The sequence below is a fragment of the Staurois parvus genome, unplaced genomic scaffold, assembly GCF_062004578.1.
Source record: "Staurois parvus isolate SC_StPar_1 unplaced genomic scaffold, SC_StPar_1.0 ptg000578l, whole genome shotgun sequence".
Lineage (NCBI taxonomy): Eukaryota > Metazoa > Chordata > Amphibia > Anura > Ranidae > Staurois > Staurois parvus.
The window spans coordinates 3,161,660-3,188,022 of NW_028318374.1; the positions used below are offsets into that span (position 1 = coordinate 3,161,660).

Sequence of the window (26,363 nt, forward strand, 5' to 3'; positions counted from 1 at the left end):
CTCAGGTAAGGATTGGGGGGGCTGTACACACAGAAGGATTATTACATTAATGCATAGAATGCATGAAGGTACAAAACCGTCAACCTTTAATATTACTTTAACTCCTAAAGCAGACATGTTCAGCCCATGGGACAAATGTGGCCTGCAGAGCCGTTTGAGGTGGCCTGCAACCTCAAACCTAAAATGATTATTAATTCATAAAAAATATTAAAAACAACAGACCAGGGAAATGCATTTCACTAGTACAATAAACTTCTTTATCAAGCAAAGATAAAATGACACATAATGCACTCACATGTTCCTGGAATTACACCAAGCTCATCACACAACTGTGAGAATCCACCTCATACAGATCCCCTGTATGGATGCCACTAGATGTAATCCACTTGTCTAAGGTACCTCTCCCTATTTATTTTTGCTTAATAAAGAAGTGTATTGCACTACAAGGACATGAGCGTTTCTGATTTGTTATTTTTTGTTTAGATCAGGGGTCTCCAAACTTCCTAAACAAAGAGGCAGTTTACTGTCCTTAAGACTTTAGGGGGGTTGGAGTGGCCAGTGGGAATATAAAATGCCCCAGCATCAGTGGGAGTAAAAAATGACATAGTGCCTATAGTCAGTAGAAGTAAGACTAGTGCCCCACCATTGGTATTAGTGAGAGGAACAGTGTCCTGTCATTGGTATTAGTTCGAGGAATAGTGCCTAATTGTTTATATCAGTGGGGGGAGTTATGCTCCATTGCTGGTGCCAGTGGGAAAGTAAGTGCCCCATTAATGGTGTCAGTGGAAGAACAAAAAACACATAATTGGTGTCAGAGGAATGGTTGTCCACTGTTGGTGCCAGTGGAAGGAATGGTGTCTCTTTGTTGGTGTCTCTGGGATGAATAGTGCCCCAAGGGCTGGATAAAGGCAAGCAAAGGGCTGCAGTTTGGAGACCACTGGTTTAGATTGTCCACAGTCTTTGTTTTTGAAATTCTGAACCATTTCATTTCATTGTGGCCCACAACTGGTTACCAAATCACTTAAGTAGCCCATGCTCTTCAAAAGGTTGAGCACCCTTGCCCTAAAGTAGCCCCTAATACTTAATCCATTTCTGCTTTATAAACACCTTATCTCCCACCAAGAGTAGCCATGTTAAAATAAAGAAAAATCCATGAAATTGAAAACTGCCAGCACCTAATTGCATTTTGGATGAATGTACAGGCAAACAGGAGCTGGAAAAAACAACAACAAAAATAATTACACAGTACAACCAACGCATTGATAGAAATAAAATTGATTTGGATACAAGCATGTATAACAGACTACTGGATTACAAAGTTTAGGGTGCTTTCAGTATTTTTTTTTTCAAACACTGCTGATCTGCTGGAATTTTCACATACAACCATCTCTAGGGTTTACAGAGAATTTTCCAAAAAAGATAATATATCCAGTGAGCGGCAGTTGTGTGGACAAAAATGCCTTGTTGATGTCAGAGGTCAGAGAAGAATGGGCAGACAGGTTGCTGCAACATTCAGGTGATAGAGTCAGAATTTGACGTACACAACATGAAAGCATGGATCCATCCTGCCTTGTATCAATGGTTCAGGCTGGTGGTGGTGGTGTCATGGTGTGGGGGATATTTTATTGGCACTAGCAAGGTCTACCTAATAAAGTGGTGAGTGTATATCTGAAGCCAAAACCTTTTTTATCTTTTGGATGGTGTAGGGTTTGGTTAAAACCCCTGTCAACGGGTTGGGGAGATCGTCCGTCCCTTCATGGCCACACAAGTGGAATTAAAAGTGTAGCTCTCCTAAATTAGAGAAATCTGCACAATTACATCCCCATTGGAAGACTCCCCCTCTATTCCTGTTCTGGTGACAACCATGATCAACAGGCCAAACAAACGAGAGAGCGATTCTCCCCAGCAAGGATGCAGACAGCAATAAAAACCTGCTGGGGGTTTACACCATTCCATACATTATCGGAAACCAATAAGGAGTTTTGGCTTTACAGACACTTTTCCTGGAGAAAATGTAATATCACCTTTCACCAGCAAGCAGCACCACAGGCAAGATCTGGAACTGTAGATCCTTTAGCAGGAAAAATGAATGGTGGAGGGGAGGTACATGGAAAACTCAAATCCAGAAGTCCACTTTTTGGGGGGACTTGTTTTAGGTCATCAAGTGTCTATTTGGAAACAAGCTGGTTGACGAGAACTTTATCCATGGGTTCTGCTATAATATGCTGACCCTTCATGGCTGTGACATGAGCCTGGGCCTCTTGCAACCGGTCGTTGGCTTTCTGAAGAATGGCAGATTCCAGAGCAAACTTTTCAGAAGCGTTTTCAACCTGGATCACCAACTGCCTGTAAATAATGGAAATCAGTTTCAGAAGCTCATTGCTTCAACAGTATGTTACATCATTGGTGTTAAGGTTAGCATCTCAAGCCCTCAAAGTAAATCTTTTCAAAGAGAAATATGAGGACTACCATTTCTGACCTCCTCCTCAATATGCTACTTGCTTGATTTTTATGCCGAACAGACAGGTAAGTATCCTTTTTTGCAGAAGAGATGGGAAGTATGGATCTTCTGTAATAAAAAGCCCGCCTGTTTGCCATGTTATCATTTTCTATGTAAGGTTCAGGGCCCATGTTTGCATTGCATTACCATATCATTGTGGTAAACTAAAGGTAGAAAACATAAATAAATAACAAACATGTCATACTTACCTGCCCCGTTCCTCTTCTTGGGTTCCCCGCCAGTGCTCCTGGATCCTCCAACTCTACTGAGTGCCCCCATAGCAAGCCATTTGCTGTTGGAGGCACGGGTGTGTGCTCGCTCCCAAGCCTCGCTCAGTGTATTCGTAAGACTCAGGCCCATTTCTGCTCCCTCCTCACTGGCTGTGATTGACAGAAGCGGGAGCCAATGGCTATAGCTGCTGTGCCTGAGCCAATGAGGAGGGAGAGAGCTAGGAGAGCTGTTGCTCTCTTGCACATTTCTGGATCGACATTGGGCTCAGGTATGTATTGGGGGGCTGGGGGAGCTACATACAGAAGGTTTTTTTTGTTATCTTCATGCGTAGAATACATGAAGGTAAAAAGACTTCTGCCTTTAGAACCGCTTTAAGGCAGTTGTTTCAAAATGAATGGGCCCTAACGTTCTTAAAATGGCTGTAAGTTGCTCCATGCTACGACACAGGTTTATTGCTTTACTGCATTGAGGTGCCATTCAAAATCAATGAAACTGCAATGCAAAACCACATGTTATGTGCAGTACAGAGTGTTGCAGTAGTAAGCATTTCCACAATGCTGAAGTGGGAATGGGCCCTAACCTTTAAAAATGATTTTCTTAAGAATAAAAATAATTATTATTCTACAAAAAAGTCCTTTCATTTGCTGCCAATTTACCTTCAGACAACAATAAACAAAGAGAGAGAGGCAGAGACAAATGCACTGACCCCGGGTTCAAAAATAATGCGTAATGCCATTATTGGTGAATGGAAGAAGTGTGTGATGTCCTATGGCCTAACAAGAAATCGTTAGGTCTAAACAGGATTATAATTGCCTTGTCGATGTTTCTAAACAGACTAATGCACATGGTCACATCTCAAGATTCCCGGCCTAAGGAGTGTGGAATTGGCAAACATACTTAGGGAAACAATCAATGAAATAACCGCATTATGCATGATCTGCATCTATTCTGGCCATGTAACAGGAACGCTGGTCAATTTCAGGAAAAGAACAACCCTATGGGTAAATAATTAGAAAAAAACGCTTTTGTAATTGGTCCCCCAGCCTGAGGCACATGTGGGAGAATTTAACAAAATTACGACCTATGTTCGACTATTCCGCAATCTCAGTCTTAGCTGAGCAGATCGTGATTCCCGTATTTTGCTCTACTTCAGATGTACTCAGCTATTTGAATGGAGACTGAATTATAAGGCCTCATGCATACTAGGCATTTTTACAGCTGCTGTTTTTGGTGTCAGGCTTTTTTTTTTTCTACAGCCAGTAAATTCCCCAAAAATATTGGCACCCCTGCATTTCTGTCAGATACTGTACCACTTCGTCCAGAAAATTGTTGCAATTACAAATGTTTAGCATCCTCATGTTTGTTTTTCTTTTGTTTGTATTGTTATTATGACACATAAAAGTGGGGAAACAAAAAGCCAAATCTGACACATTTCACGCAAAACCCCAACAATGGATTGAACAAGATTATTGGCATCTTTTCAAAATTGTAACAAAAAATTGCATTCCAAGTTTGTGATACTCCTGTAATTTGTAATTGAACTCACCTGTATCGATTAACAGATCTCAATGTTCCTGTGTCCACTGTGCAAAACATTGTCAAGAAGTTTACAGCCCATGTGTCCGGGCGAATCCATGGTGTTTTACCATGTGACTGCTGTGACCAATCACAGCACTCACATAATAAACAGTGGAAAGTGAAAGTAAAGACTGTCCTGTCAGGCTGCTTGTACACTCACAGACTGCTGTTCCAGCCACCCCAGTGTCCCTTATCAGTGACCATGTGTCCCTGAACACTGCCCCAGTATATATATATAATAAACCATGCAGCCAACCCCTGTTACCTGTCCCAGTGTGCACAAAAACACCAAACCAATGTCCCGATCACCGCCATACCCCAAACCAACACTCTGATCTCCGCCATATACCATATCAGCTCTCTAATCACTTCCATATACCATACCAGCACCCTGATCACCGCCATACACCGTACCAACACCCTGATCTCCGCCATATACCATATCAGCACTCTGATCACTTCCATATACCATAACAGCGCCCTGATCACCGCCATACCTCATACCAGCATCCTGATTGCTGCCATGCCCCACACCAGCATCCTGATCACCACCATACACCATACCAGCCTGCTGGCTACTGCCATACCAGCACCCTGATCAACATCATACCCCATACCAGCCTCCTGATCACCGCCATACCCCATACCAGCGCCCTGATCACCGCCATACCGCATACCAGCATCCTGATCACCACCATACCCCATACCATCTTCCTGGCTACTGCCATACCAGCGCACTGATCAATGCCATACCCCATACCAGCCTCCTGATCACCGCCATACCCCATACCAGCCTCCTGATCACCGCCATACCCCATACCAGCCTCCTGATCACCGCCATACCCCATACCAGCCTCCTGATCACCGCCATACCCCATACCAGCCTCCTGATTACCTCTATACCAGCCTCCTGGCTACTGCCATACCAGTGTCCTGATCACCGCCATACATCATGCTAACATCCTGATCACTGCCATACCCCATACAAGCGTCTGGCATTTTAGGGTCTTAACTGATCACTTTTCAAATATATATCCCATAGTTTGTAGAGGCCTAAATATATGAAGAAAAATTATTTATTTGCAAAATGTTCTGTATTTTTTATTTATATAGCAAAAAAATGAAAAACCCGGTGGTGATCAAATACCACCAAAAGAAAGCTCACAAGCAGGGAAGCGGGAGGACATTTGTAAACGACCACCCGCTCCTGCACTGCATCCTTCCGGCTGTTTATGTACATGGGTTGGACAGGAAGTGGTTAATCACCACTGGGGGTTTTTATTTTTTGCTAAACAAACCAAAAAAGACTGAAAATTTTGAAAAAAAAAGTTTTTTTCTTAGTTTCTGTTATAAAATTTTGTCCATAAATATTTTTTTTCCTTCACTGATGTGCGCTAATGAGGATGCAGTGATGGGCACTGATAGGCTGCACTGATGAGGAGGCACTGATGGGCATTGACAGGCATCACTGGTGGGCATTGACAGGCATCACTGATGGGCACTGAAAGGCAGCACTCATATATGACACTGATAGGTGTCACTGATGGGCACCGATAGGTAGTACTGATAGGTGGCACTGACTGGCACTGATCGGCACTGATAGGCGGCAATAACTGGCACTGATAGGTGGCACTGATAGGCAGCACTGACTGGAAGCACTGACTAGCACTGATGGTTGGCACTGAAAGGCATCTCTGATGGGCACTGATAAGTGGCATTGATGTGCACTGATGGGTACGGGTATGTGACATTGATGGGCACTGACAGGTGGCAATTATGGGCACAGACAGGTGGCACTGATGGGACTACACTGATCATCAGGGCACTGATCATCAGTGCCCTGATGATCAGTGTACATGTCTCCGAGGAAAGCCACTTACCGGCTCTCCTCTCCTCATGCGCTGTCAGAGTGAGGAGAAAAGGGCCGATACCCGGCATTTCCTATTTACATGTGATCAGCTGTGATTGGACACAGCTAATCACATGACAGAGCCTACGTCATCGGCTCTTTACTGCGTTCGGGTGTGCATGCGCAGCTGGAGTAGGAGGTCGTTATATGATGTCCTCCCATAATGAGAGAACTGCCGCCCACCCGTCATTTCCTTATATAGCAGGTGGGAGGCAGTTAAAGTGATTGTAAAGCTTATTTTTTTTTAATGAATGTAACGCCCTCTAGTGATAGGCTTTGTTATTTGTTAGATAGAGACTGGGTAGCAGCTTGGGACGAGTCAGCCTGGGAGTGAGGTAGAGTGAATTCACTTCAGGTCAGGCTGAGAGGCTGCAAGAACTTTCTGGAAGAGGGGTGGAGGAGAGGAGGAAGCCCAGATTTGCATGTCTAGGAGAACTTGGCCAATCCCCAGGCAGGAGGCCAGGCATGGTGGCTAAGGACAAACCTTAAATGTGGCAGAGCCTGAGCAGCAGGGGAGTTGTTGTTGGAGTCGGGTGGAAGATGGACTGAGAGGAGGCTAGAGTGTGGAGCCTGGGAGGGGGCCCCAGGGAGGGGAGCTTACCTACAGTCTGGATGCTGAAAAGAAGGATCTCCACTGGCCAAAATCTCCTGAGCAGCAGGGAAAGAGCCAGCCCAGCGTAAGGCCTGAAAGCAGCTACCAACCCATCAAGCTAACAGGACAGGACAGTGTGAGGACTCCTACACCCCTCTGGACCAGATAAAAGGAGAGGGCGGTCAGAGGCAATAAGCAACTACTTCATTATTAGTTCTTGGAAACTCTTGCTCAGGGATACCCTCAGTGCAGCTGGGTGAAGAGGAAGGATTCCTCTGGGGTTTGAGGAGGTACATCAAGGGGACTTCAGAGTTCCCTGAAGAGACAGATTTTTCTGATCTACATTTTTGTACAGTGTGCTAAGAAGTTTGTCATAAAGTTTTGTAGTTCCTTTGGCATCCCATATAGCCCTAGACCCCATACAGGTTGTTAACCCCTAAAAACCAGCTCAAGAACTGTCTTACTGACTTTGTGTGAAAAGAGGTGGAAAATGCATGTTGTCTGGCTGTGCAGAGCTTGGGGAGACCCAATCAAACCCTGCGGCTCCTGTGGCTCCTGCGGCTTTTTTAGGGGCGCACCTGTGGGCTCACTCCTGAGCCGGGATGTGTGTGTCCATTGACACACCAACACAGCTGAGCCCTGCCCATCCCCTCTACTCACAGGATTTGATTGACAGCAGCAGGAGCCAATAGATCCCACTGCTGGCTCTCTGTCCTGTGAATGCATGGAGAGAGCCGTTACAGACAAGTGCAGCGCTAGATCGTGTTAAGGTAAGAATTGTCCAGCCTTTAGAACCACTTTAAGTGCTATGGAAGTGCAGCAGAGGCAAATGGGGTCTCCATCCTGTCAGACAGAGCTGTGTTGTGGGGAGACCTGTGCTGAGCTCAGTAGTGGCTGCTCCAGGCCATTTAAAATCTGTGCGTGTGCAGTGTGCTCCATCCTCTAGCTGAGCTCAGCCTCTCAGAGAGCGCACTGGGCACAGGCGCAAGTTAAACAGCCTGGAGCATCCACTAGGGGGCACACATCTGTAGTGTTTAGCATGTCCCATAGGGGTTTATTTACTAAAGCTGGAGAGTCCAAAATCAGACTCCCTTCTGCATAGAAACCAATCAGCTTCTAACCTCAGCTTGTTCAATGAAGCTTTGGCAATGAAACCTGGAAGCTGATTGGTTTCTATGCAGAAGGGAGTCTGATTTTGGACTCTCCAGCTTTAGTAAATAAACCCCATAGTGTCCATTGCAGCCTTTCTCAACCTTTTGGTTCTAGAGGAACCCTTTAAAAAATGTTCAGCTCTCAAAGAATCCCTACTAAAACTAACTTATTGGAGGGTAGTAGAAAAAGCCCCTTATATTGGTGGCCAGTGGAAACAATGACCTCCTTATAGTGGTGGTCAGAATGCACCCCCCCCCTTAGATAGCTAAAAAGTTTGCTAGGCTCATGCACCTGGCTCTGCCAAGTGGAAGTGAAAGTGGAACTATGGAGGCACCATCAAATAAGAGATCAATCAGTTACAGCTCAAGGAACTCCCTATGGAGGAACCTTAGGGTTCCATGGAACCTTTATTGAGAATGGCTGGTCCGTTGCATCATACCTGTGTTCTTGGAGACATTTTATTAACTGTTTCTGCTTTTCCTGTTCTTCTTTTAAACCTTGTACAAATTTAATTTTCCTTTGCACTTCTTCGTGGGATCTGATTAATCGATCGTGTCTCATTAATGTTTTTGTAACAGAAGTGTGCTGGAAGTTGAATTCTCTGGCTGATGCATTTTCTAATCTTCTGGCCTCCTTTTCATAAAGAAACTGTTTATGTCTATATTTGACATTATCGATAAAGTTGGCTTTATCCAGGAGGTTGTACTGTGCGCTGTGCTCTAGCTTCATACCGTCTCTCTGGCTTTGCGCTATGGTTTGTTTTTTTCTTGCCTCCAAAAACTCATCACTTCGATATTTTGCTTGTTTTTTATCAGCCTGCATCTGAACAACCAAATGTCTTTTTTGTATTAGTTTAATATTTTTCTTCTGCTTCTCATAAGCCTTGTCTATAGCATGTAGAGGTAATAGGGTAACTAGTTGGCTTTGCATGGAATGCCTCTTAGACGCGGGAAGTTTCACCAGAGTTGCTGGATCCCGTTTGGCTTCTATAATTGAATGAATTTGTTGAATGGAGGAGCGGATGTCCCTTGCTGACTTTCCATTGGATATCAGAAGGTCTTTGGTGGGGTCTGATTGGTGGAAAATGGCTTTTAGCCCGGAAAGGCTGAATTCTTTCTCATTTACTTGTTCTGCCTGTATTGAATCTACATTATATGATCAAAATATTATTAACATATAACCTTTTGCATTTGGAGAGGAAGGAAGAAAGGAAGGAGAAAAGTGCGAAGAAGGGCAGGGAAAAGAAACTGTAAGGGGGAAGGAAAGAAAAAAAAGGAAGGGATGAAGAAAGGAAGAAGTGAGGGAAGGAAAGGGGCCTCTTGCACATGGACATAAACATTTGCTGATGGTGATACGCAGGATTTTGCTGACAAAGGCTGGCAAAAAGATCCTCAGTACAAAATGAGAGCTTCAAATGATTGTAACATTACGGATCTTTATACAGCTGTATGTATTGTCCTATAGGCAACAATGCACCTGTGTTCAGATCAATGAAGAGACAAAGCTACATGGCTACAAATGCAGTTGTTTCACTCTGTTGCAAAGGCCAAAGGAAAGAAGAAAGGAATAAGGGAAGGAAGTAAAAAAGGAGGAAAAAAGAAAAGAAGAAGGGAAGGAAGTAACAAAGAGAGGAAAGAAGAAATTAAGACAGGAAGGAAGTAAAAAAAAAGGAGGAAAGGAAGAAGGGAAAGAAGCAAAAAAAAGGAGGGAAGGAGAAATGAAGAAGAGAAAGAAGTAAAAAATGGAGGGAAGAAGAAATGAAGGCAGGAAGGAAGGAAAAAAGGGAGGGAAGGAGAAATTAAGGCGGGAAGGAAGTAAAAAAAGGAGGGAAGAAGAAATGAAGGCGGGAAGGAAGTAAAAAAAAAAAAGAGGAGGAAAGAAGAAAGGAACAACGGAAGGGAGAAAAAAAGGAGAAAAGAGGAAATGAAGAAAGGAAGGAAGTAAAACAAAGAGGGAAGAAGAAATGAAGAGGAGGAGGAAGTAGAAAAGGGAGGAAAAAAAAGAAAAGGAGGTAAAAAGGGAGGGAAGGAAAAATGAAGAAAGGAATGAAGTAACAAAAGTAAGGAAATAAGAAAGGAGGAAGGAAAGGAAGAAAAAAGATGGAACGAAAAGGGGAAAAGGGAAGGAAATAAAAGAGGGAGGGAAGAAAAAATGAAGTAGAAAAGGGAGGAAAGGAAAAAGAGAAGGAAGAAAAAAAAGGGAGGAAGGAGGAATTTCAGAAGAGAAGAAAGTAAAAAAGGAAGGAAAGAAGAAAGGAAGAAGGGAAGGAAGGAAAAAAGATAGGAAAAGAAGAAAGGAAGAGGGGAATGAAGGATTAAAGGGAGGAAAGACTAAAGGGAGAAAAAAAAGAAGGATAAAAGATAAGAAAGAAAGAAAGAAAGAAAGAAAGAAAGAAAGAAAGAAAGAAAGAAAGAAAGAACGAGCTAGAGGAAGGAAAAATGATAGAAAGGAAGAAGGGAAGGAAGTAAAAAAAGGGAGGAAAGGAAGAAGGAAAAGAAGGTAAAGGGATAGAAAAGAAGAAAGTAAGAAGGAAATGAAGGAATTAAGAGAGGATAGAATAACAGAAAAAGTGAATGAAGGAAAAAGATAGGAAAGTAGAAAGGAAGAATGGAGGAAGGGAACAGAAAGAGAAAACTAAAGAAAAGGATTTTCTTGGAAAACAGGATAAAATCAAACCTTGATCTTTCTGTGTTTTTAATTCATCGTCACTTTTGTACTTCTCTTGTCCATATTCAGTGACACTTTGAGCAAGCTGCTGTTGATTTTGCTTTCTGAGACCATGGACAGTTTCTGCTTCTGATAAGACCTGTGTATTAATAGAGATATTTAAATAAAGAATAATATGGGCCCCCTCCTGTGGATAGAGGAGCAAGCTAGAGACATACAACTAAAGCGGAGTTCCACCCATTTTTAATACTTTACCTTATTATGTAGTCCCTGTGAAATAAAGAACAAGTTGGATATTTTTTTTTATTATACATACCTTTTAATCCACTGCAAGCCTGCAGTTCCGGTCCCGACAGCCTAGGCGATGACGTCATGAGGTGATTTGCTAGGTCTCCTGGGATGCAAGAAACGACATCCTTTGGTTTCCTGTAATCGTGGGACTTGGAAACCGGAAATGACGCGAATTGGAGGTGTTTTGCGTCATTTTACAGGAAGACGTGTATGCAGTATCCTGCTGTACTCTATGCTTGAAAAGCATTGTTCCCTTTAGAGACTTTCCTTCCCTTCCTTGCAGTACAGTGCTGTACAGGTTGCCTGATGGGGGGCAGGGGGCGGGAACTTCATCTGCCCCCACCATTGTTATGGCAACCAGTACTGCACACGTTGCGCCGAGCAGTGTCTGTACACGCATGCGCGAGAACGAGTGGTGCATGCTGGGATAGCCAGCAGCACGATTCCAGGAAATAAATACCTGCTGGCTTCAGATGCCCATAGCCATCATGGCGCCTGCCTGATTCCAAGATCCTGGTAAATGTTTAAGAATTAATAAGTAATTACAATGCTTTTAATATTGAATTATTCCAATTGTTAATGCTATTTGAAAGGTCACGTGGATCTGCTTTTAACAAAAATTTATTAGGGGAACTGGAGTTTTGCTTTAATAGAATGTGGGGCTCATAGCTATCTGCTGCTTTAGGAAGACATTCTAGTTTAAAGGGGAGATTTTAATGGTTTGGGTTCAACTATATATATATGAAAAAAAAATGTTGGCACAATCATAGTAAATACAGAAAACACATTCAAAACCACTAGATAATCCCTTTAAAGTAAATTTTTGATACCTTTAAAGAAGAAGGTATGACTGTAAATAGCTACATCTCCCGCTGCCCATGCCACTGAACTGTTTTCATGAAGAGGAACTGTCCCCCAAGGTCTACTGACAAGCAGTCACTTTCAGAAGTGTCTAGATTCCATGTGTCCTCCACAGGGCTCAGTATTTCCTCCCACCAACCTCCATGTAAGCATGGTTCCTGATCAACATGACAGCCAATCATGGTGATCACTAGAGATGAGCGAAGTATTCAAAAATTCGATTCGACTGATTCGGCGAATTCGTGGAAAAATTTCGATTCGAGTCGAATATATTCGCTGTGAATTTAACTTAAAAAAGGGTGTTTCTAGGCTTCAGAGAGACTTAATATTAGTGCAGAACACTGTACCTTTAATTTAAATGCCCTTGGAGTCTGCTGGGGAAGAGAAATAATACTGACAGTCAGTATGACATGCAGATGAGTGCCGTCGATCTTAGAATCACCGCACACTTCACTCATTTGGGCAGTCACGGGGCCAAAACCATAGTGTGGAGCCACAGTGTGGCGGTGGAGGCAGCAGCAATGGGAGGCCATACAGCACCCTATGACAAAAATGGAAACCACCAGCAGTGTGAGGAGACCTGAAAGTGGCACATGGCAGAGTGTGGCGATAGAGACAGCAGCAATGGGAGGCCGTACAGGGACCCATGACACACTCTGGACCTGGCAGCAGCATGAGGAGGCGGTACAGGGGCCCATGACAGATTACGGGCCTGGCAGCAGCATGAGGAGTCGGTACGGGGGCCCATGGCAGATTACGGGCCTGGCAGCAGCAATGGGAGGCCGTACAGGGACCCATGACACACTCTGGACCTGGCAGCAGCATGGGGAGGCGGTACAGGGGCCCATGACAGATTACGGGCCTGGCAGCAGCATGAGGAGTCGGTACGGGGGCCCATGACACACTCTGGACCTGGCAGCAGCATGAGGAGGCGGTACAGGGGCGCATGACAGATTACGAGCCTGGCAGCAGCAACTTGGACAGGAGGACGTTCAGCTTCTGCACCGTCGGGTGCGTGCTCGCAAACTGTTGTCTCTTGGAAACGGATTCCAAGAAAGACTGCTGACGGAATCCGTGAAGAGGAGTAGCAGGAGAAGGAGCATCTGAACGAGCGGAATATGCCAACAAGCGACAACAGGGGCCCATGACAGATTACGGGCCTGGCAGCAGCATGAGGAGTCGGTACGGGGGCCCATGGCAGATTAGGGGCCTGGCAGCAGCTATGGGAGGCCCGTAATCTGCCAGCACCCTATGACAAAAAATGGAACCCACCAGCAGTGTGAGGAGACCTGAAAGTGGCACATGGCAGAGTGTGGCGATGGAGACAGCAGCAATGGGAGGCCGTACAGGGACCCATGAGAGACTCTGGACCTGGCAGCAGCATGAGGAGGCGGTATAGGGGCCCATGGCAGATTAGGGGCCTGGCAGCAGCTATGGGAGGCCCGTAATCTGCCAGCACCCTATGACAAAAAATGGAACACACCAGCAGTGTGAGGAGACCTGAAAGTGGCACATGGCAGAGTGTGGCGATGGAGACAGCAGCAATGGGAGGCCGTACAGGGACCCATGAGAGACTCTGGACCTGGCAGCAGCATGAGGAGGCGGTATAGGGGCCCATGGCAGATTAGGGGCCTGGCAGCAGCTATGGGAGGCCCGTAATCTGCCAGCACCCTATGACAAAAAATGGAACACACCAGCAGTGTGAGGAGACCTGAAAGTGGCACATGGCAGAGTGTGGCGATGGAGACAGCAGCAATGGGAGGCCGTACAGGGACCCATGAGAGACTCTGGACTTAGCAGCAGCATGAGGAGGCGGTATAGGGGCCCATGGCAGATTAGGGGCCTGGCAGCAGCTATGGGAGGCCCGTAATCTGCCAGCACCCTATGACAAAAAATGGAAAACACCAGCAGTGTGAGGAGACCTGAAAGTGGCACATGTTTGGGGCATGATTCATGGCGGATTTAGTCAGTTGTGTCAGGAACTGGTGGTTTGAAATCCAGACTAATCCACGCCTGATTCATTTTCACAAACGTGAGTCTCTCCACACTTTGGGTGGACAGTCGTGTCCTCCGCGGAGTTGCAATACCTCCTGCCGCACTAAACACGCGCTCCGATGCCACGCTACTGGCCGGGCATGACAGCCTTTCAAGGGCAAATTCAGCTAGTTGGGGCCAAAGGTCAAGTTTCGTTGCCCAGTAGTCAAGGGGATTGTCTACCTCGGTTGGCAGGGTGCTGTCCAAGTAGGCCCAAGCCTGTTGTTTGAGGTCCTGCTCCAGGTCCACCTGATGCTGCTGCTGCTGCTGCTGCGGCTGGTTAGTAGTTTCCTCACTGCGCTGGTGAAGAAAGCTACTCATCATCGACTGCAGACTGAGGCAGCCGCTGCTGGTGGAGCTGCCACTGCTCCTACCACCCCACCCCTCCCCTGCTGCCATGGCAGCGGAACGCGAGCGCACAGGGCCCACAGTGTCTGAGGATGGACGTTGGCGCAGACAGGCAGAGACCAGCTGACTACATAGGTGGTTTTTATAGTACGTTATTTTGGCCTCCCTCTCAGCAGGTGTGAAAAAGGCCACCATTTTTGAACGGTAGCGAGGGTCCAACAAGGTGGACAGCCAAAAGTCATCCCTCTGTCTGATGGTTATTATTCGGCTGTCGCTACGCAAGCAAGCGAGCATGCTATGGGCCATTTGTGCCAAGGAATGCGAGGGACTCCCTGCCTCCATCTCCACAGCATACTGCCACGGTGCGTCTGGGTCCTCTGTCTCCTCTTCCTCCTCCTTTACCAGATGCTCCTGCTCCTCCACTCCTGTCCGCTGAGTGGAAAAACCACCCATTTCACTCAATAATTCCTGAGCACCAATGTCCTCCTCTACCTCCTCCTCTTCTTCCTGTCCTGCCCCCACAGGGGTCATGTGGCGTTGAGATCTGTGCGCCACGTCTACCGCACCCTGACAAGCCATTGTTAACAGCATTTGTTCCAGGACGTGCAACAGAGGAATGACGTCGTTCATCCCATAGTCCTGCCGACTCACGAATAGCGTGGCCTCCTCAAAGGGCCTGAGCAAGCGCAGGTGTCACGCATGAGCTGCCAATGGCTGACATCTAAGTTACACAGGGAGTACCTTTATCCGCTTTTAACATCAGGAAATCTGTGATGGCCTTTTGCTGTTCGTAAAGGCGGTCTAACATATGTAGGGTTGAATTCCACCTTGTTGCAACGTCACAGCATGAGGAGTCGGTATAGGGGCCCATGGCAGATTAGGGGCCTGGCAGCAGCTATGGGAGGCCCGTAATCTGCCAGCACCCTATGTCAAAAAATTCAACACACCAGCAATGTGTGAGGAGACCTGAAAGTGGCACATGGCAGAGTGTGGCGATGGAGACAGCAGCAATGGGAGGCCGTACAGGGACCCATGAGAGACTCTGGACTTGGCAGCAGCATGAGGAGGTGGTATATAGAGGCCTATGGCAGATTAGGGGCCTGGCAGCAGCTATAGGAGGCCCGTAATCTGCCAGCACCCTATGTCAAAAAATTCAACACACCAGCAGTGTGAGGAGACCTGAAAGTGGCACATGGCAGAGTGTGGCGATGGAGACAGCAGCAATGGGAGGCCGTACAGGGACCCATGACAGACTCTGGACTTGGCAGCAGCATGAGGAGGCGGTATATAGAGGCCTATGGCAGATTAGGGGCCTGGCAGCAGCTATAGGAGGACCGTAATCTGCCAGCACCCTATGTCAAAAAATTGAACACACCAGCAGTGTGTGAGGAGACCTGAAAGTGGCACATGGCAGAGTGTGGCGATGGAGACAGCAGCAATGGGAGGCCGTACAGGGACCCATGACAGACTCTGGACTTAGCAGCAGCATGAGGAGGCGGTATATAGGGGCCTATGGCAGATTAGGGGCCTGGCAGCAGCTATGGGAGGCCGGTAATCTGCCAGCACCCTATGTCAAAAAATTCAACACACCAGCAGTGTGAGGAGACCTGAAAGTGGCACATGGCAGAGTGTGGCGATGGAGACAGCAGCAATGGGAGGCCGTACAGGGACCCATGACAGACTCTGGACTTGGCAGCAGCATGAGGAGGCGGTATATAGAGGCCTATGGCAGATTAGGGGCCTGGCAGCAGCTATAGGAGGCCCGTAATCTGCCAGCACCCTATGTCAAAAAATTGAACACACCAGCAGTGTGTGAGGAGACCTGAAAGTGGCACATGACAGAGTGTGGCGATGGAGACAGCAGCAATGGGAGGCCGTACAGGGACCCATGACAGACTCTGGACTTGGCAGCAGCATGAGGAGGCGGTATATAGGGGCCTATGGCAGATTAGGGGCCTGGCAGCAGCTATAGGAGGCCCGTAATCTGCCAGCACCCTATGTCAAAAAATTCAACACACCAGCAGTGTGAGGAGACCTGAAAGTGGCACATGGCAGAGTGTGGCGATGGAGACAGCAGCAATGGGAGGCCGTACAGGGACCCATGACAGACTCTGGACTTGGCAGCAGCATGAGGAGGCGGTATATAGGGGCCTATGGCAGATTAGGGGCCTGGCAGCAGCTATAGGAGGCCCGTAATCTGCCAGCACCCTATGTCAAAAAATTCAACACACCAGCAGTGTGAGGAGACCTGAAAGTGGCACATGGCAGAGTGTGGCGATGGAGACAGCAGCAATGGGAGGCCGTACAGGGACCCATGACAGACTCTGGACTTGGCAGCAGCATGAGGAGGCGGTATATAGGGGCCTATGGCAGATTAGGGGCCTGGCAGCAGCTATAGGAGGCCCGTAATCTGCCAGCACCCTATGTCAAAAAATTCAACACACCAGCAGTGTGTGAGGAGACCTGAAAGTGGCACATGGCAGAGTGTGGCGATGGAGACAGCAGCAATGGGAGGCCGTACAGGGACCCATGACAGACTCTGGACTTGGCAGCAGCATGAGGAGGCGGTATATAGAGGCCTATGGCAGATTAGGGGCCTGGCAGCAGCTATAGGAGGCCCGTAATCTGCCAGCACCCTATGTCAAAAAATTGAACACACCAGCAGTGTGTGAGGAGACCTGAAAGTGGCACATGGCAGAGTGTGGCGATGGAGACAGCAGCAATGGGAGGCCGTACAGGGACCCATGACAGACTCTGGACTTGGCAGCAGCATGAGGAGGCGGTATATAGGGGCCCATGGCAGATTAGGGGCCTGGCAGCAGCTATGGGAGGCCCGTAATCTGCCAGCACCCTATGACAAAAAATGGAACACACCAGCAGTGTGTGAGGAGACCTGAAAGTGGCACATGTTTGAGGCATGATTCATGGCGGATTTAGTCAGTTGTGTCAGGAACTGGTGGTTTGAAATCCAGACTAATCCACGCCTGATTCATTTTCACAAACGTGAGTCTCTCCACACTTTGGGTGGACAGTCGTGTCCTCCGCGGAGTTACAATACCTCCTGCCGCACTAAACACGCGCTCCGATGCCATGCTACTGGCCGGGCATGACAGCCTTTCAAGGGCAAATTCAGCTAGTTGGGGCCAAAGGTCAAGTTTCGTTGCCCAGTAGTCAAGGGGATTGTCTACCTCGGTTGGCAGGGTGCTGTCCAAGTAGGCCCAAGCCTGTTGTTTGAGGTCCTGCTCCAGGTCCACCTGATGCTGCTGCTGCTGCTGCGGCTGGTTAGTAGTTTCCTCACTGCGCTGGTGAAGAAAGCTACTCATCATCGACTGCAGACTGAGGCAGCCGCTGCTGGTGGAGCTGCCACTGCTCCTACCACCCCACCCCTCCCCTGCTGCCATGGCAGCGGAACGCGAGCGCACAGGGCCCACAGTGTCTGAGGATGGACGTTGGCGCACAAAGGCAGAGACCAACTGACTACATAGGTGGTTTTTATAGTACGTTATTTTGGCCTCCCTCTCAGCAGGTGTGAAAAAGGCCACCATTTTTGAACGGTAGCGAGGGTCCAACAAGGTGGACAGCCAAAAGTCATCCCTCTGTCTGATGGTTATTATTCGGCTGTCGCTACGCAAGCAACCGAGCATGCTATGGGCCATTTGTGCCAAGGAATGCGAGGGACTCCCTGCCTCCATCTCCACAGCATACTGCCACGGTGCGTCTGGGTCCTCTGTCTCCTCCTCCTCCTCCTCTACCAGATGCTCCTGCTCCTCCACTCCTGTCCGCTGAGTGGAAAAACCACCCATTTCACTCAATAATTCCTGAGCACAAATTTCCTCCTCTACCTCCTCCTCTTCTTCCTGTCCTGCCCCCACAGGGGTCATGTGGCGTTGAGATCTGTGCGCCACGTCTACCGCACCCTGACCAGCCATTGTTAACAGCATTTGTTCCAGGACGTGCAACAGAGGAATGACGTCGTTCATCCCATAGTCCTGCCGACTCACGAATAGCGTGGCCTCCTCAAAGGGCCTGAGCAAGCGGCAGGTGTCACGCATGAGCTGCCAATGGCTCACATCGAAGTTACACAGGGGAGTACCTTAATCCGCTTGTAACATCAGGAAATCGGTGATGGCCTTTCGCTGTTCGTAAAGGCGGTCTAACATGTGTAGGGTTGAATTCCACCTTGTTGCAACGTCGCAGATCAGGCGATGCTGTGCAATTCCGTTCTGCCGCTGCAGCTCAAGGAGGGTGTGCTTGCGGTGTAGGAATGGCTGAAATGCATGCAAAGTTTACGTGACATTTTAAGGATGTCTTGCAGTGGGATGGTGGATTTTAGGAACCGCTTGACAACCAGATTGAACACGTGAGCCATGCATGGCGCATGGCACAACCTTCCTTGACGCAGAGCAGACAACATGTTCTTTCCGTTGTCGGTCAACATGGTTCCGATTTTGAGTTTGCGCGGAGACAGCCATCTGTCGATTTCTCTGTTCATTACACTGAGAAGTTCCTCCCCTGTGTGACTACGTTCGCCAAGGCATACCAGGTGCAGCACAGCGTGACACCGTTGCGCCCTGCACATGTGATATGCCGGTCGGGTAATGGGACTTGGCACGGGGGTGGCGGCTGAGGACACGGCGGAAGAAGAGGTGGTAGAGGCGGACATCTTTGCCGGACCAAGGACGTGCAAACGTGGAGGCAAAAGCGGCGTGACCTGTCCAAGTTGCTGGTGCGGCTGTGACGGCACCACGTTCACCCAGTGGGCCGTAAATGACATGTACTGTCCCTGACCGTAGTTACAGCTCCACACGTTGGCGCTGCCGTGCACTTTGGCAGAGACCGACATGCTCAAAGACTGGCCCACCATCTCTTCTACATGTGAATGCAGGGCTGGCACTGCCTTTTTGGCGAAGAAATGATGGCTTGGCACTCTCCACCGCGGCGCGGCACAAGCCATCATTTCTCGGAAAGGTGCTGAGTCCACCACTTGGAAAGGGAGGGACTGCAGCACCAGCAACTTGGACAGGAGGACGTTCAGCTTTTGCACCGTCGGGTGCGTGCTCGCAAACTGTTGTCTCTTGGAAACGGATTCCAAGAAAGACTGCTGACGGAATCCGTGAAGAGGAGTAGCAGGAGAAGGAGCATCTGAACGAGCGGAAGATGCCAACGAGCGACAACTCCCCTCAGCAGAGGTGTTGGAGCCTTGACTGGCTGATGGAGGGCGATTGACGTCAGGTGACGGAGCAAGTAACGGAGCGGGTGATGGAGCGGGGGCTGGGGCGGGCAGAACCGCCGTATCTTTATCACGGTTTTCCCAGGCCACCAAATGGCGACGCTGCATATGCTGCCGCAACGCTGTAGTCCCAACATGGGCCCCCTGGCCACGCTTGACTTTCTGGCCACATAGTCGACATACGGCTACGTTTACTTCCTCGGGCGGCTTGACAAAAAATTGCCACACCGCCGAGTAGGAAACTTTGCCCCCGATACTCCTCACTGGCTGACTGCTGCTTCCTCCGTGCACACCGGCACCACTACTGGCCGTGGTGGTAGGCTGCAGTGGAGCTGGTGCTCTACTCCGTGGCCGTTTGGCTCCACTGACACTGCTGCGACCCTGCTGCTGTCTCCTGGGCAACCCACCGACTGTTTTGCTCGCTGCCAAGCTGCCACCCTCTTCTCCTGATGATGCGGAAGAAATTGCCTGATGACGACGAGGCTGCCAAGTGCGATCAACCTCCTCATCATCAAGTAGGGTCTCCGCCTCACTACTAGCCCCCTCGGCTGCGTCTGGGTCAGGAGACAGACCTGTCTCTAGACCGGCTACCGAGCCACTCTCCTCGCCACTACTTCTTCGCCTGGCTGCTGAAAAGGCGGATGTCTCCCCCCGTTCCTGACCGCCCTCTGTTAGCTCTTCCTCACTGTACAGTGGGGCTGAGCCCACAGCATGCGATACTTCGCTTGGTGAGGGAACACCAAAGGACAGGGGCAGGTAGAGGACACGTGATTTCAGTGGGCTTGGTCCCGGGCCATGCCAACTAACGGTTGTGTCTGACGTACCCACCGACCGTTGGCTGTAGGTGTCAGAGGTGACCTGGGAAGAGGAAGACGACCGAGCCAACCAATCGACGACGGCAGGGTTGTCGGTGGAGACACGACCGCTGGATGACACCGGGAGCACTGGCCTCTGGCTGCGAATAGTGCTGCCTCGACCCCTTCCTCTGCTGCCACGTCTGCTCGCTCCTAAAACATTGCCTCCTCTGCCACTCCTCTGCATGTTGTCTGACATACTCTTTAATTCAACGATTCTGTGTCCCTGAGTAACAATTCTGTGTCCCTGAGTAACAATTCTGTGTCTGTCCCTGAGTAACAATTCTGTGGCCCTAAGTAACGGTTCTGTGGCCCTCAGTAACAATTCTGTGTCCCTCAGTAACAATTCTGTGTCTGTCCCTGAGTAACAATTATGTGGCCCTAAGTAACGGTTCTGTGGCCCTCAGTAACAATTCTGTGTCCCTGATTAACGTTTATGTGGCCCTAAGTAACGGTTCTGTGGCCCTCAGTAACAATTCTGTGTCCCTGAGTAACAATTCTGTGTCTGTCCGAGTAACAATTCTGTGGCCCTAAGTAACAGTTATGTGGCCCTCAGTAACAATTCTGTGTCCCTGAGTAACCTTTCTGTGGCCCTAAGTAACAGTTCTGTGGCCCTCAGTAACAATTCTGTGTCCCTGAGTAACAATTCTGTGGCCCTAAGTAACAGTTCTGTGGCCCTCAGTAACAATTCTGTGTCCCTGAGTAACAATTCTGTGGCCCTAAGTAACGGTTCTGTGGCCCTCAGTAACAATTCTGTGTCCCTGAGTAACAATTCTGTGTCTGTCCGAGTAACAATTCTGTGGCCCTAAGTAACGGTTCTGTGGCCCTCAGTAACAATTCTGTGTCCCTAAGTAACAATTCTGTGGCCCTAAGTAACGGTTCTGTGGCCCTCAGTAACAATTCTGTGGCCCTCAGTAACAATTCTGTGTCCCTCAGTAACAATTCTGTGTCTGTCCCTGATTAACGTTTACGTGGCCCTAAGTATCGGTTCTGTGGCCCTCAGTAACAATTCTGTGTCCCTGATTAACGTTTCTGTGGCCCTAAGTAACGGTTCTGTGGCCCTCAGTAACAATTCTGTGTCCCTCAAGAAACAATTCTGTGTCTGTCCGTGAGTAACAATTCTGTGGCCCTAAGTAACGGTTCTGTGGCCCTCAGTAACAATTCTGTGTCCCTGATTAACGTTTATGTGGCCCTAAGTAACGGTTCTGTGGCCCTCAGTAACAATTCTGTGTCCCTGATTAACGTTTCTGTGGCCCTAAGTAACGGTTCTGTGGCCCTCAGTAACAATTCTGTGTCCCTCAGTAACAATTCTGTGTCTGTCCCTGAGTAACAATTCTGTGGCCCTAAGTAACGGTTCTGTGGCCCTCAGTAACAATTCTGTGTCCCTGATTAACTTTTATGTGGCCCTAAGTAACGGTTCTGTGGCCCTCAGTAACAATTCTGTGTCTGTCCCTGATTAACGTTTACGTGGCCCTAAGTATCGGTTCTGTGGCCCTCAGTAACAATTCTGTGTCCCTGATTAACGTTTCTGTGGCCCTAAGTAACGGTTCTGTGGCCCTCAGTAACAATTCTGTGTCCCTGAGTAACAATTCTGTGGCCCTAAGTAACGGTTGTGGCCCTCAGTAACAATTCTGTGTCCCTCAGTAACAATTCTGTGTCTGTCCCTGAGTAACAATTATGTGGCCCTAAGTAACGGTTATGTGGCCCTCAGTAACAATTCTGTGTCCCTGAGTAACGTTTCTGTGGCCCTAAGTAACGGTTCTGTGGCCCTCAGTAACAATTCTGTGTCCCTGAGTAACAATTCTGTGTCTGTCCCTGAGTAACAATTCTGTGGCCCTAAGTAACGGTTCTGTGGCCCTCAGTAACAATTCTGTGTCCCTGAGTAACGTTTCTGTGGCCCTAAGTAACAATTCTGTGGCCCTCAGTATCAATTCTGTGTCTGTCCCTGAGTAACAATTCTGTGGCCCTAACTAACGTTTCTGTGGCCCTCAGTAACAGTTCTGTGGCCCTCAGTAACAATTCTGTGTCCCTGAGTAACGTTTCTGTGGCCCTAAGTAACAATTCTCTGGCACTCAGTAACAATTCTGTCTGTCCCTAAGTAACAATTCTGTGGCCCTAAGTAACAATTCTGTGGCCCTCAGTAACAATTCTGTGTCTGTCCCTGAGTAACAATTCTGTGGCCCTAACTAACGTTTCTGTGGCCCTAAGTAACAGTTCTGTGGCCCTCAGTAACAATTCTGTGTCTGTCCCTGAGTAACAATTCTGTGGCCCTAACTAACGTTTCTGTGGCCCTCAGTAACAGTTCTGTGGCCCTCAGTAACAATTCTGTGTCTGTCCCTGAGTAACAATTCTGTGGCCCTAACTAACGTTTCTGTGGCCCTAAGTAACAATTCTCTGGCACTCAGTAACAATTCTGTCTGTCCCTGAGTAACAATTCTGTGGCCCTAATAACGTTTCTCTGGCCCTAAGTAACAGTTCTGTGGCCCTCAGTAACAATTCTGTGTCTGTACCTGAGTAACAATTCTGTGGCCCTAACTAACGTTTCTGTGGCCCTAAGTAACAATTCTCTGGCACTCAGTAACAATTCTGTCTGTCCCTGAGTAACAATTCTGTGGCCCTAATAACGTTTCTGTGGCCCTAAGTAACAATTCTCTGGCACTCAGTAACAATTCTGTCTGTCCCTGAGTAACAATTCTGTGGCCCTAATAACGTTTCTGTGGCCCTAAGTAACAATTCTGTCTGTCCCTCAGTAACAATTCTGTGGCCCTAACTAGCGTTTCTTTGGCCCTAAGTAACAATTCTGTGACCCTCATTAACAATTCTGTGTCCCTCAGTAATGCTTCTCTGTCCCTAAGTAACGTTTCTCTGTCCCCAAGTAACGTTTCTGTGGCCCTAACTCTGTCCCTAATACAGAGCGGTCTGCCTCTCTTGAATGACTGGAGGCAAATGAAGAATTCTAAAATGGCCGCTATTTATAGCTCGACCATTACACAGTGCTGGCTGCCTGGCTGCTGATTGGCTAATGCGATCACATGTCATTAAGGAATGCATTATGGGTCAGCGCGCCTTGTCTGCGCGCCTTCCCAGACATCCCCGCTCCGTCGCCGCACATGTCCGCCGCCATTTTAGGAAAAATTTTGATTCGCGCGTCCGAAGTAGGCTATTTTTCGGAAAATTTTACAATATTCGACTCGAATTCCACTTCGCCTACTTCGATTCGCTCATCTCTAGTGATCACATAAAACTTGGGAAACATTCATAATATTAACCTCTTCATTCTTTAGGTGCCACTGCAGGCCTTAAGATGGCAGTGCATTTATTCTTAATACTATAATTGTCAGATACAATTATGATATTAAAAAAAAAATGTATGTAGAAAAAATTATTTTAAAAAATTTCACATTTTTTGAGCCTTTGTAAACCTATAATAAAGAACCTATGAGCAGGGTCATTATTAAACAATGTACAAAGGTTTTTTTTTTTTTTACATAGCTTTATATGTTTAAAAAAAACAGTGTATACATGTTCTCTTGTTGATAAATCTCACCGTTATATGAAGAGATAGGAAGCTGAACTTCAAGACCCAATCTCTTTGAAATGTTGGCAGATGATTTGGGACTCTGCTACTAAGATCTCTCATGTTGTGTACAAAGGAAATTTATATAAAATATTGATGCATTGGTACATGACCCCTGTAGTGCTTCATGTGATCAGTCCAAATCTGTCTGACAAGTGCTAGAGGTGCATGGGAGGAATAGGCACCTTGCTACATATCTTTTGGTTTTGTCCACAGATTACGGGTTATTGGGCTATGGATAAGATGGTCTTGGAGCAAGTTCTCAGTGTTACCCTTCCCCTAGACACATTACACTACTAGACGGGTGATACCACGACTCTGGAAATCAGTCGATGTTTTTTTTTTTTTTCGCCTTTGCATTGTACAGTTTACTATGCTGTCTAATTATGTTCACATTTCTTTTGTTTATGTTCTCTTTTATATTGATTGTGATTTTTTTCTAACGCAACGTTTACACATAAAGTGTTGTTCTAATTTTGTCTTGAAAAAATGGGCTTTGGCCCTTAATAAAAATTTGCAATATAAAAAAAAAAAACTGTGTAAAAGTGATTAAGGTAGGCACATTAGTCATTATTAGAGATTATTGCCAAGTTAACTGGCACATACTGAGGCCTCGGACACACTGGACGTTTTCTTTAACTCTCTTAGAAGCCTCCTCCTGGTGGCAGCATTTTGGCTAAAATTTATTATAAATAATTTATTCTGACCATTAAAATAAATTAAAGCTCAAGCGTTAAACAGGCCTAGAGTTAACACGCAATTAGCTGCGTCAAGCGTCTTTTCTGTCAAAACTCTACTGCTTCTGGACGCACTGGCAGTGGGATTTTTTTCTTGCCTCTAAACTCTCCTACCACTAAATGCCTCTAAAAGTGTATGTGTGCATGAACACATAGAATAACATGCAGGGGAGTTTAGAGGCAGGAAATAAAAAATGCCAGACGCCCCTAGGAGCAGCTGTAAAAACAGCCAGTGTGCATGGGGCTTAACACTTTAAATTATAAGAGCATTTAGGCATTATGTACACTGCTGCTCCTAAATGTGAGTTTAGGAGCTTTTGGCGTTTTTTTGCCAAAGCCTCTGAACTCAACCCTAGTAAAAGCCATGTCCATGTACACATCTAAACGCTAGCCCAGAGGCGGACTGACCATTTGGAAACTTGGGCACTGCCCGAGGGCCCGGGGTCAGTAGGGGGCCCCATGAGATGCCCCTGGTACCTTTTTCATAGGCTTTTTTGAGTTTGGCCAAGGACACAGGGGCCCCATGATCCCATATTGCCCGGGGGCCCCATGAGTTGTCAGTCCACCCCTGCGCTAGCCGCATTTAGTACTTGGGTGTTTATTCATGTCAGTTGGAAATACTGTGGCGAATTAAATGGATAAAAGTCCAAGCACTAACCGTGGCTAAATGCAGTACCTTTACACGTGTTTTTGCTGCTGCCAGGAGAGCTAAACATCTTATGTGTTCACAAGGCCTTACACTTACAGTTTTCTTTTAGTCCCCCTGCAAAGTCCCACAAATAGCAGTTGATCCTGCCAATGAAGTCCATCTAATGCAGCTGCTCCTGAATTCAGTTGCCACTCTCATGTAGGCTGTACCTGTTGCACTACAGGAGGAGGAGATGTTGCAGGAGCAGGTGCGGACTGACCATTTGGGAACTCGGGCATTGCCCGAGGGTCCGGGGTCAGTAGGGGGCCCCATGAGATTCCCCTTGGTACCTTTAATAGGCTTTTTTGGGTGTGATTTGAGTGTGGGCGAGGACACAGGGGCCCCATGATCCCCTATTGCCTGGGAGCCCCATGAGTTGTCAGTACGCCCCTGTGCAGGAGGCGCGGTTATCAGCCTTGTCCCTGCTGATTCATCAACCTAAAGCTTGTCAATCAGCACCTGGCCACACCAAGTCCCACCCACTGCTTTCTGGATTGGCAGCATTGTCTCTGTTGCTAAAACCCTCCCACGGTGAGCTGCAGTGTCTGGGAGGGGGAGTGTATGAGACATAAATGAAGGATGCCAATATACAAGTGTCCCAATCCACTGTCTACTGCTTGTTAGCTGGTAGCCTGAAATGTTCCCCATCTAACTTCCTGACCTGGGCCACCATATGAATAGGTAGTAAATATTTCTATAAGTTTATAAAGCACTGGATACTTTGTTGCCATGCAATGCTAAATGAATATATAAGCTACAATTAAGTAATAAATAAATCAAAAGAAAAAAAAATGAAGAATGCATGACGATATAAGAAAGATAAAATACAGCGTGACATGGGGGTTTGTCTTACAGATACCCTTTAGGTAAACGCACAGGATATACTGTATGTACATAAGCCTGTGTCAATATCCACCATTACCACATACCGCCAAGAGTCGGAGGAAGCGATCACAGCAGATCGTTTACACATATGCAAAGGCACACATTAATTTTTTCGTTTTAGTGTACAATGGAGAATTTATGAGTCTTGCGCTCATCATAGTTTTATTGTTTATAGATTGGAACCAGGTTCCGCTTGAGGAGGCGGAATGAGTATTTAAACTTAAGCTGA

General features: G+C 47.4%; 1 protein-coding gene across 2 annotated transcripts in view; it reads right to left on the reverse strand.

Moving 5' to 3' along the window:
• Positions 1–1,259: 1,259 nt before the first annotated feature.
• The window catches only part of LRRIQ3 (leucine rich repeats and IQ motif containing 3), a 73,513-nt gene continuing 48,409 nt past the window's right edge, over positions 1,260–26,363 (reverse strand). For both annotated transcript variants that reach the window (XM_089692162.1, XM_089692161.1), the window contains exons 7-9: positions 10,639–10,768; positions 8,402–9,107; positions 1,260–2,346 (exon numbers count right to left, since the gene is read on the reverse strand). In XM_089692162.1, the coding sequence (XP_089548288.1) occupies positions 2,169–2,346; positions 8,402–9,107; positions 10,639–10,768 (1,014 nt within the window). In that variant the 3' untranslated portion in view covers positions 1,260–2,168. The remainder of the gene's footprint in view (positions 2,347–8,401; positions 9,108–10,638; positions 10,769–26,363) is intronic.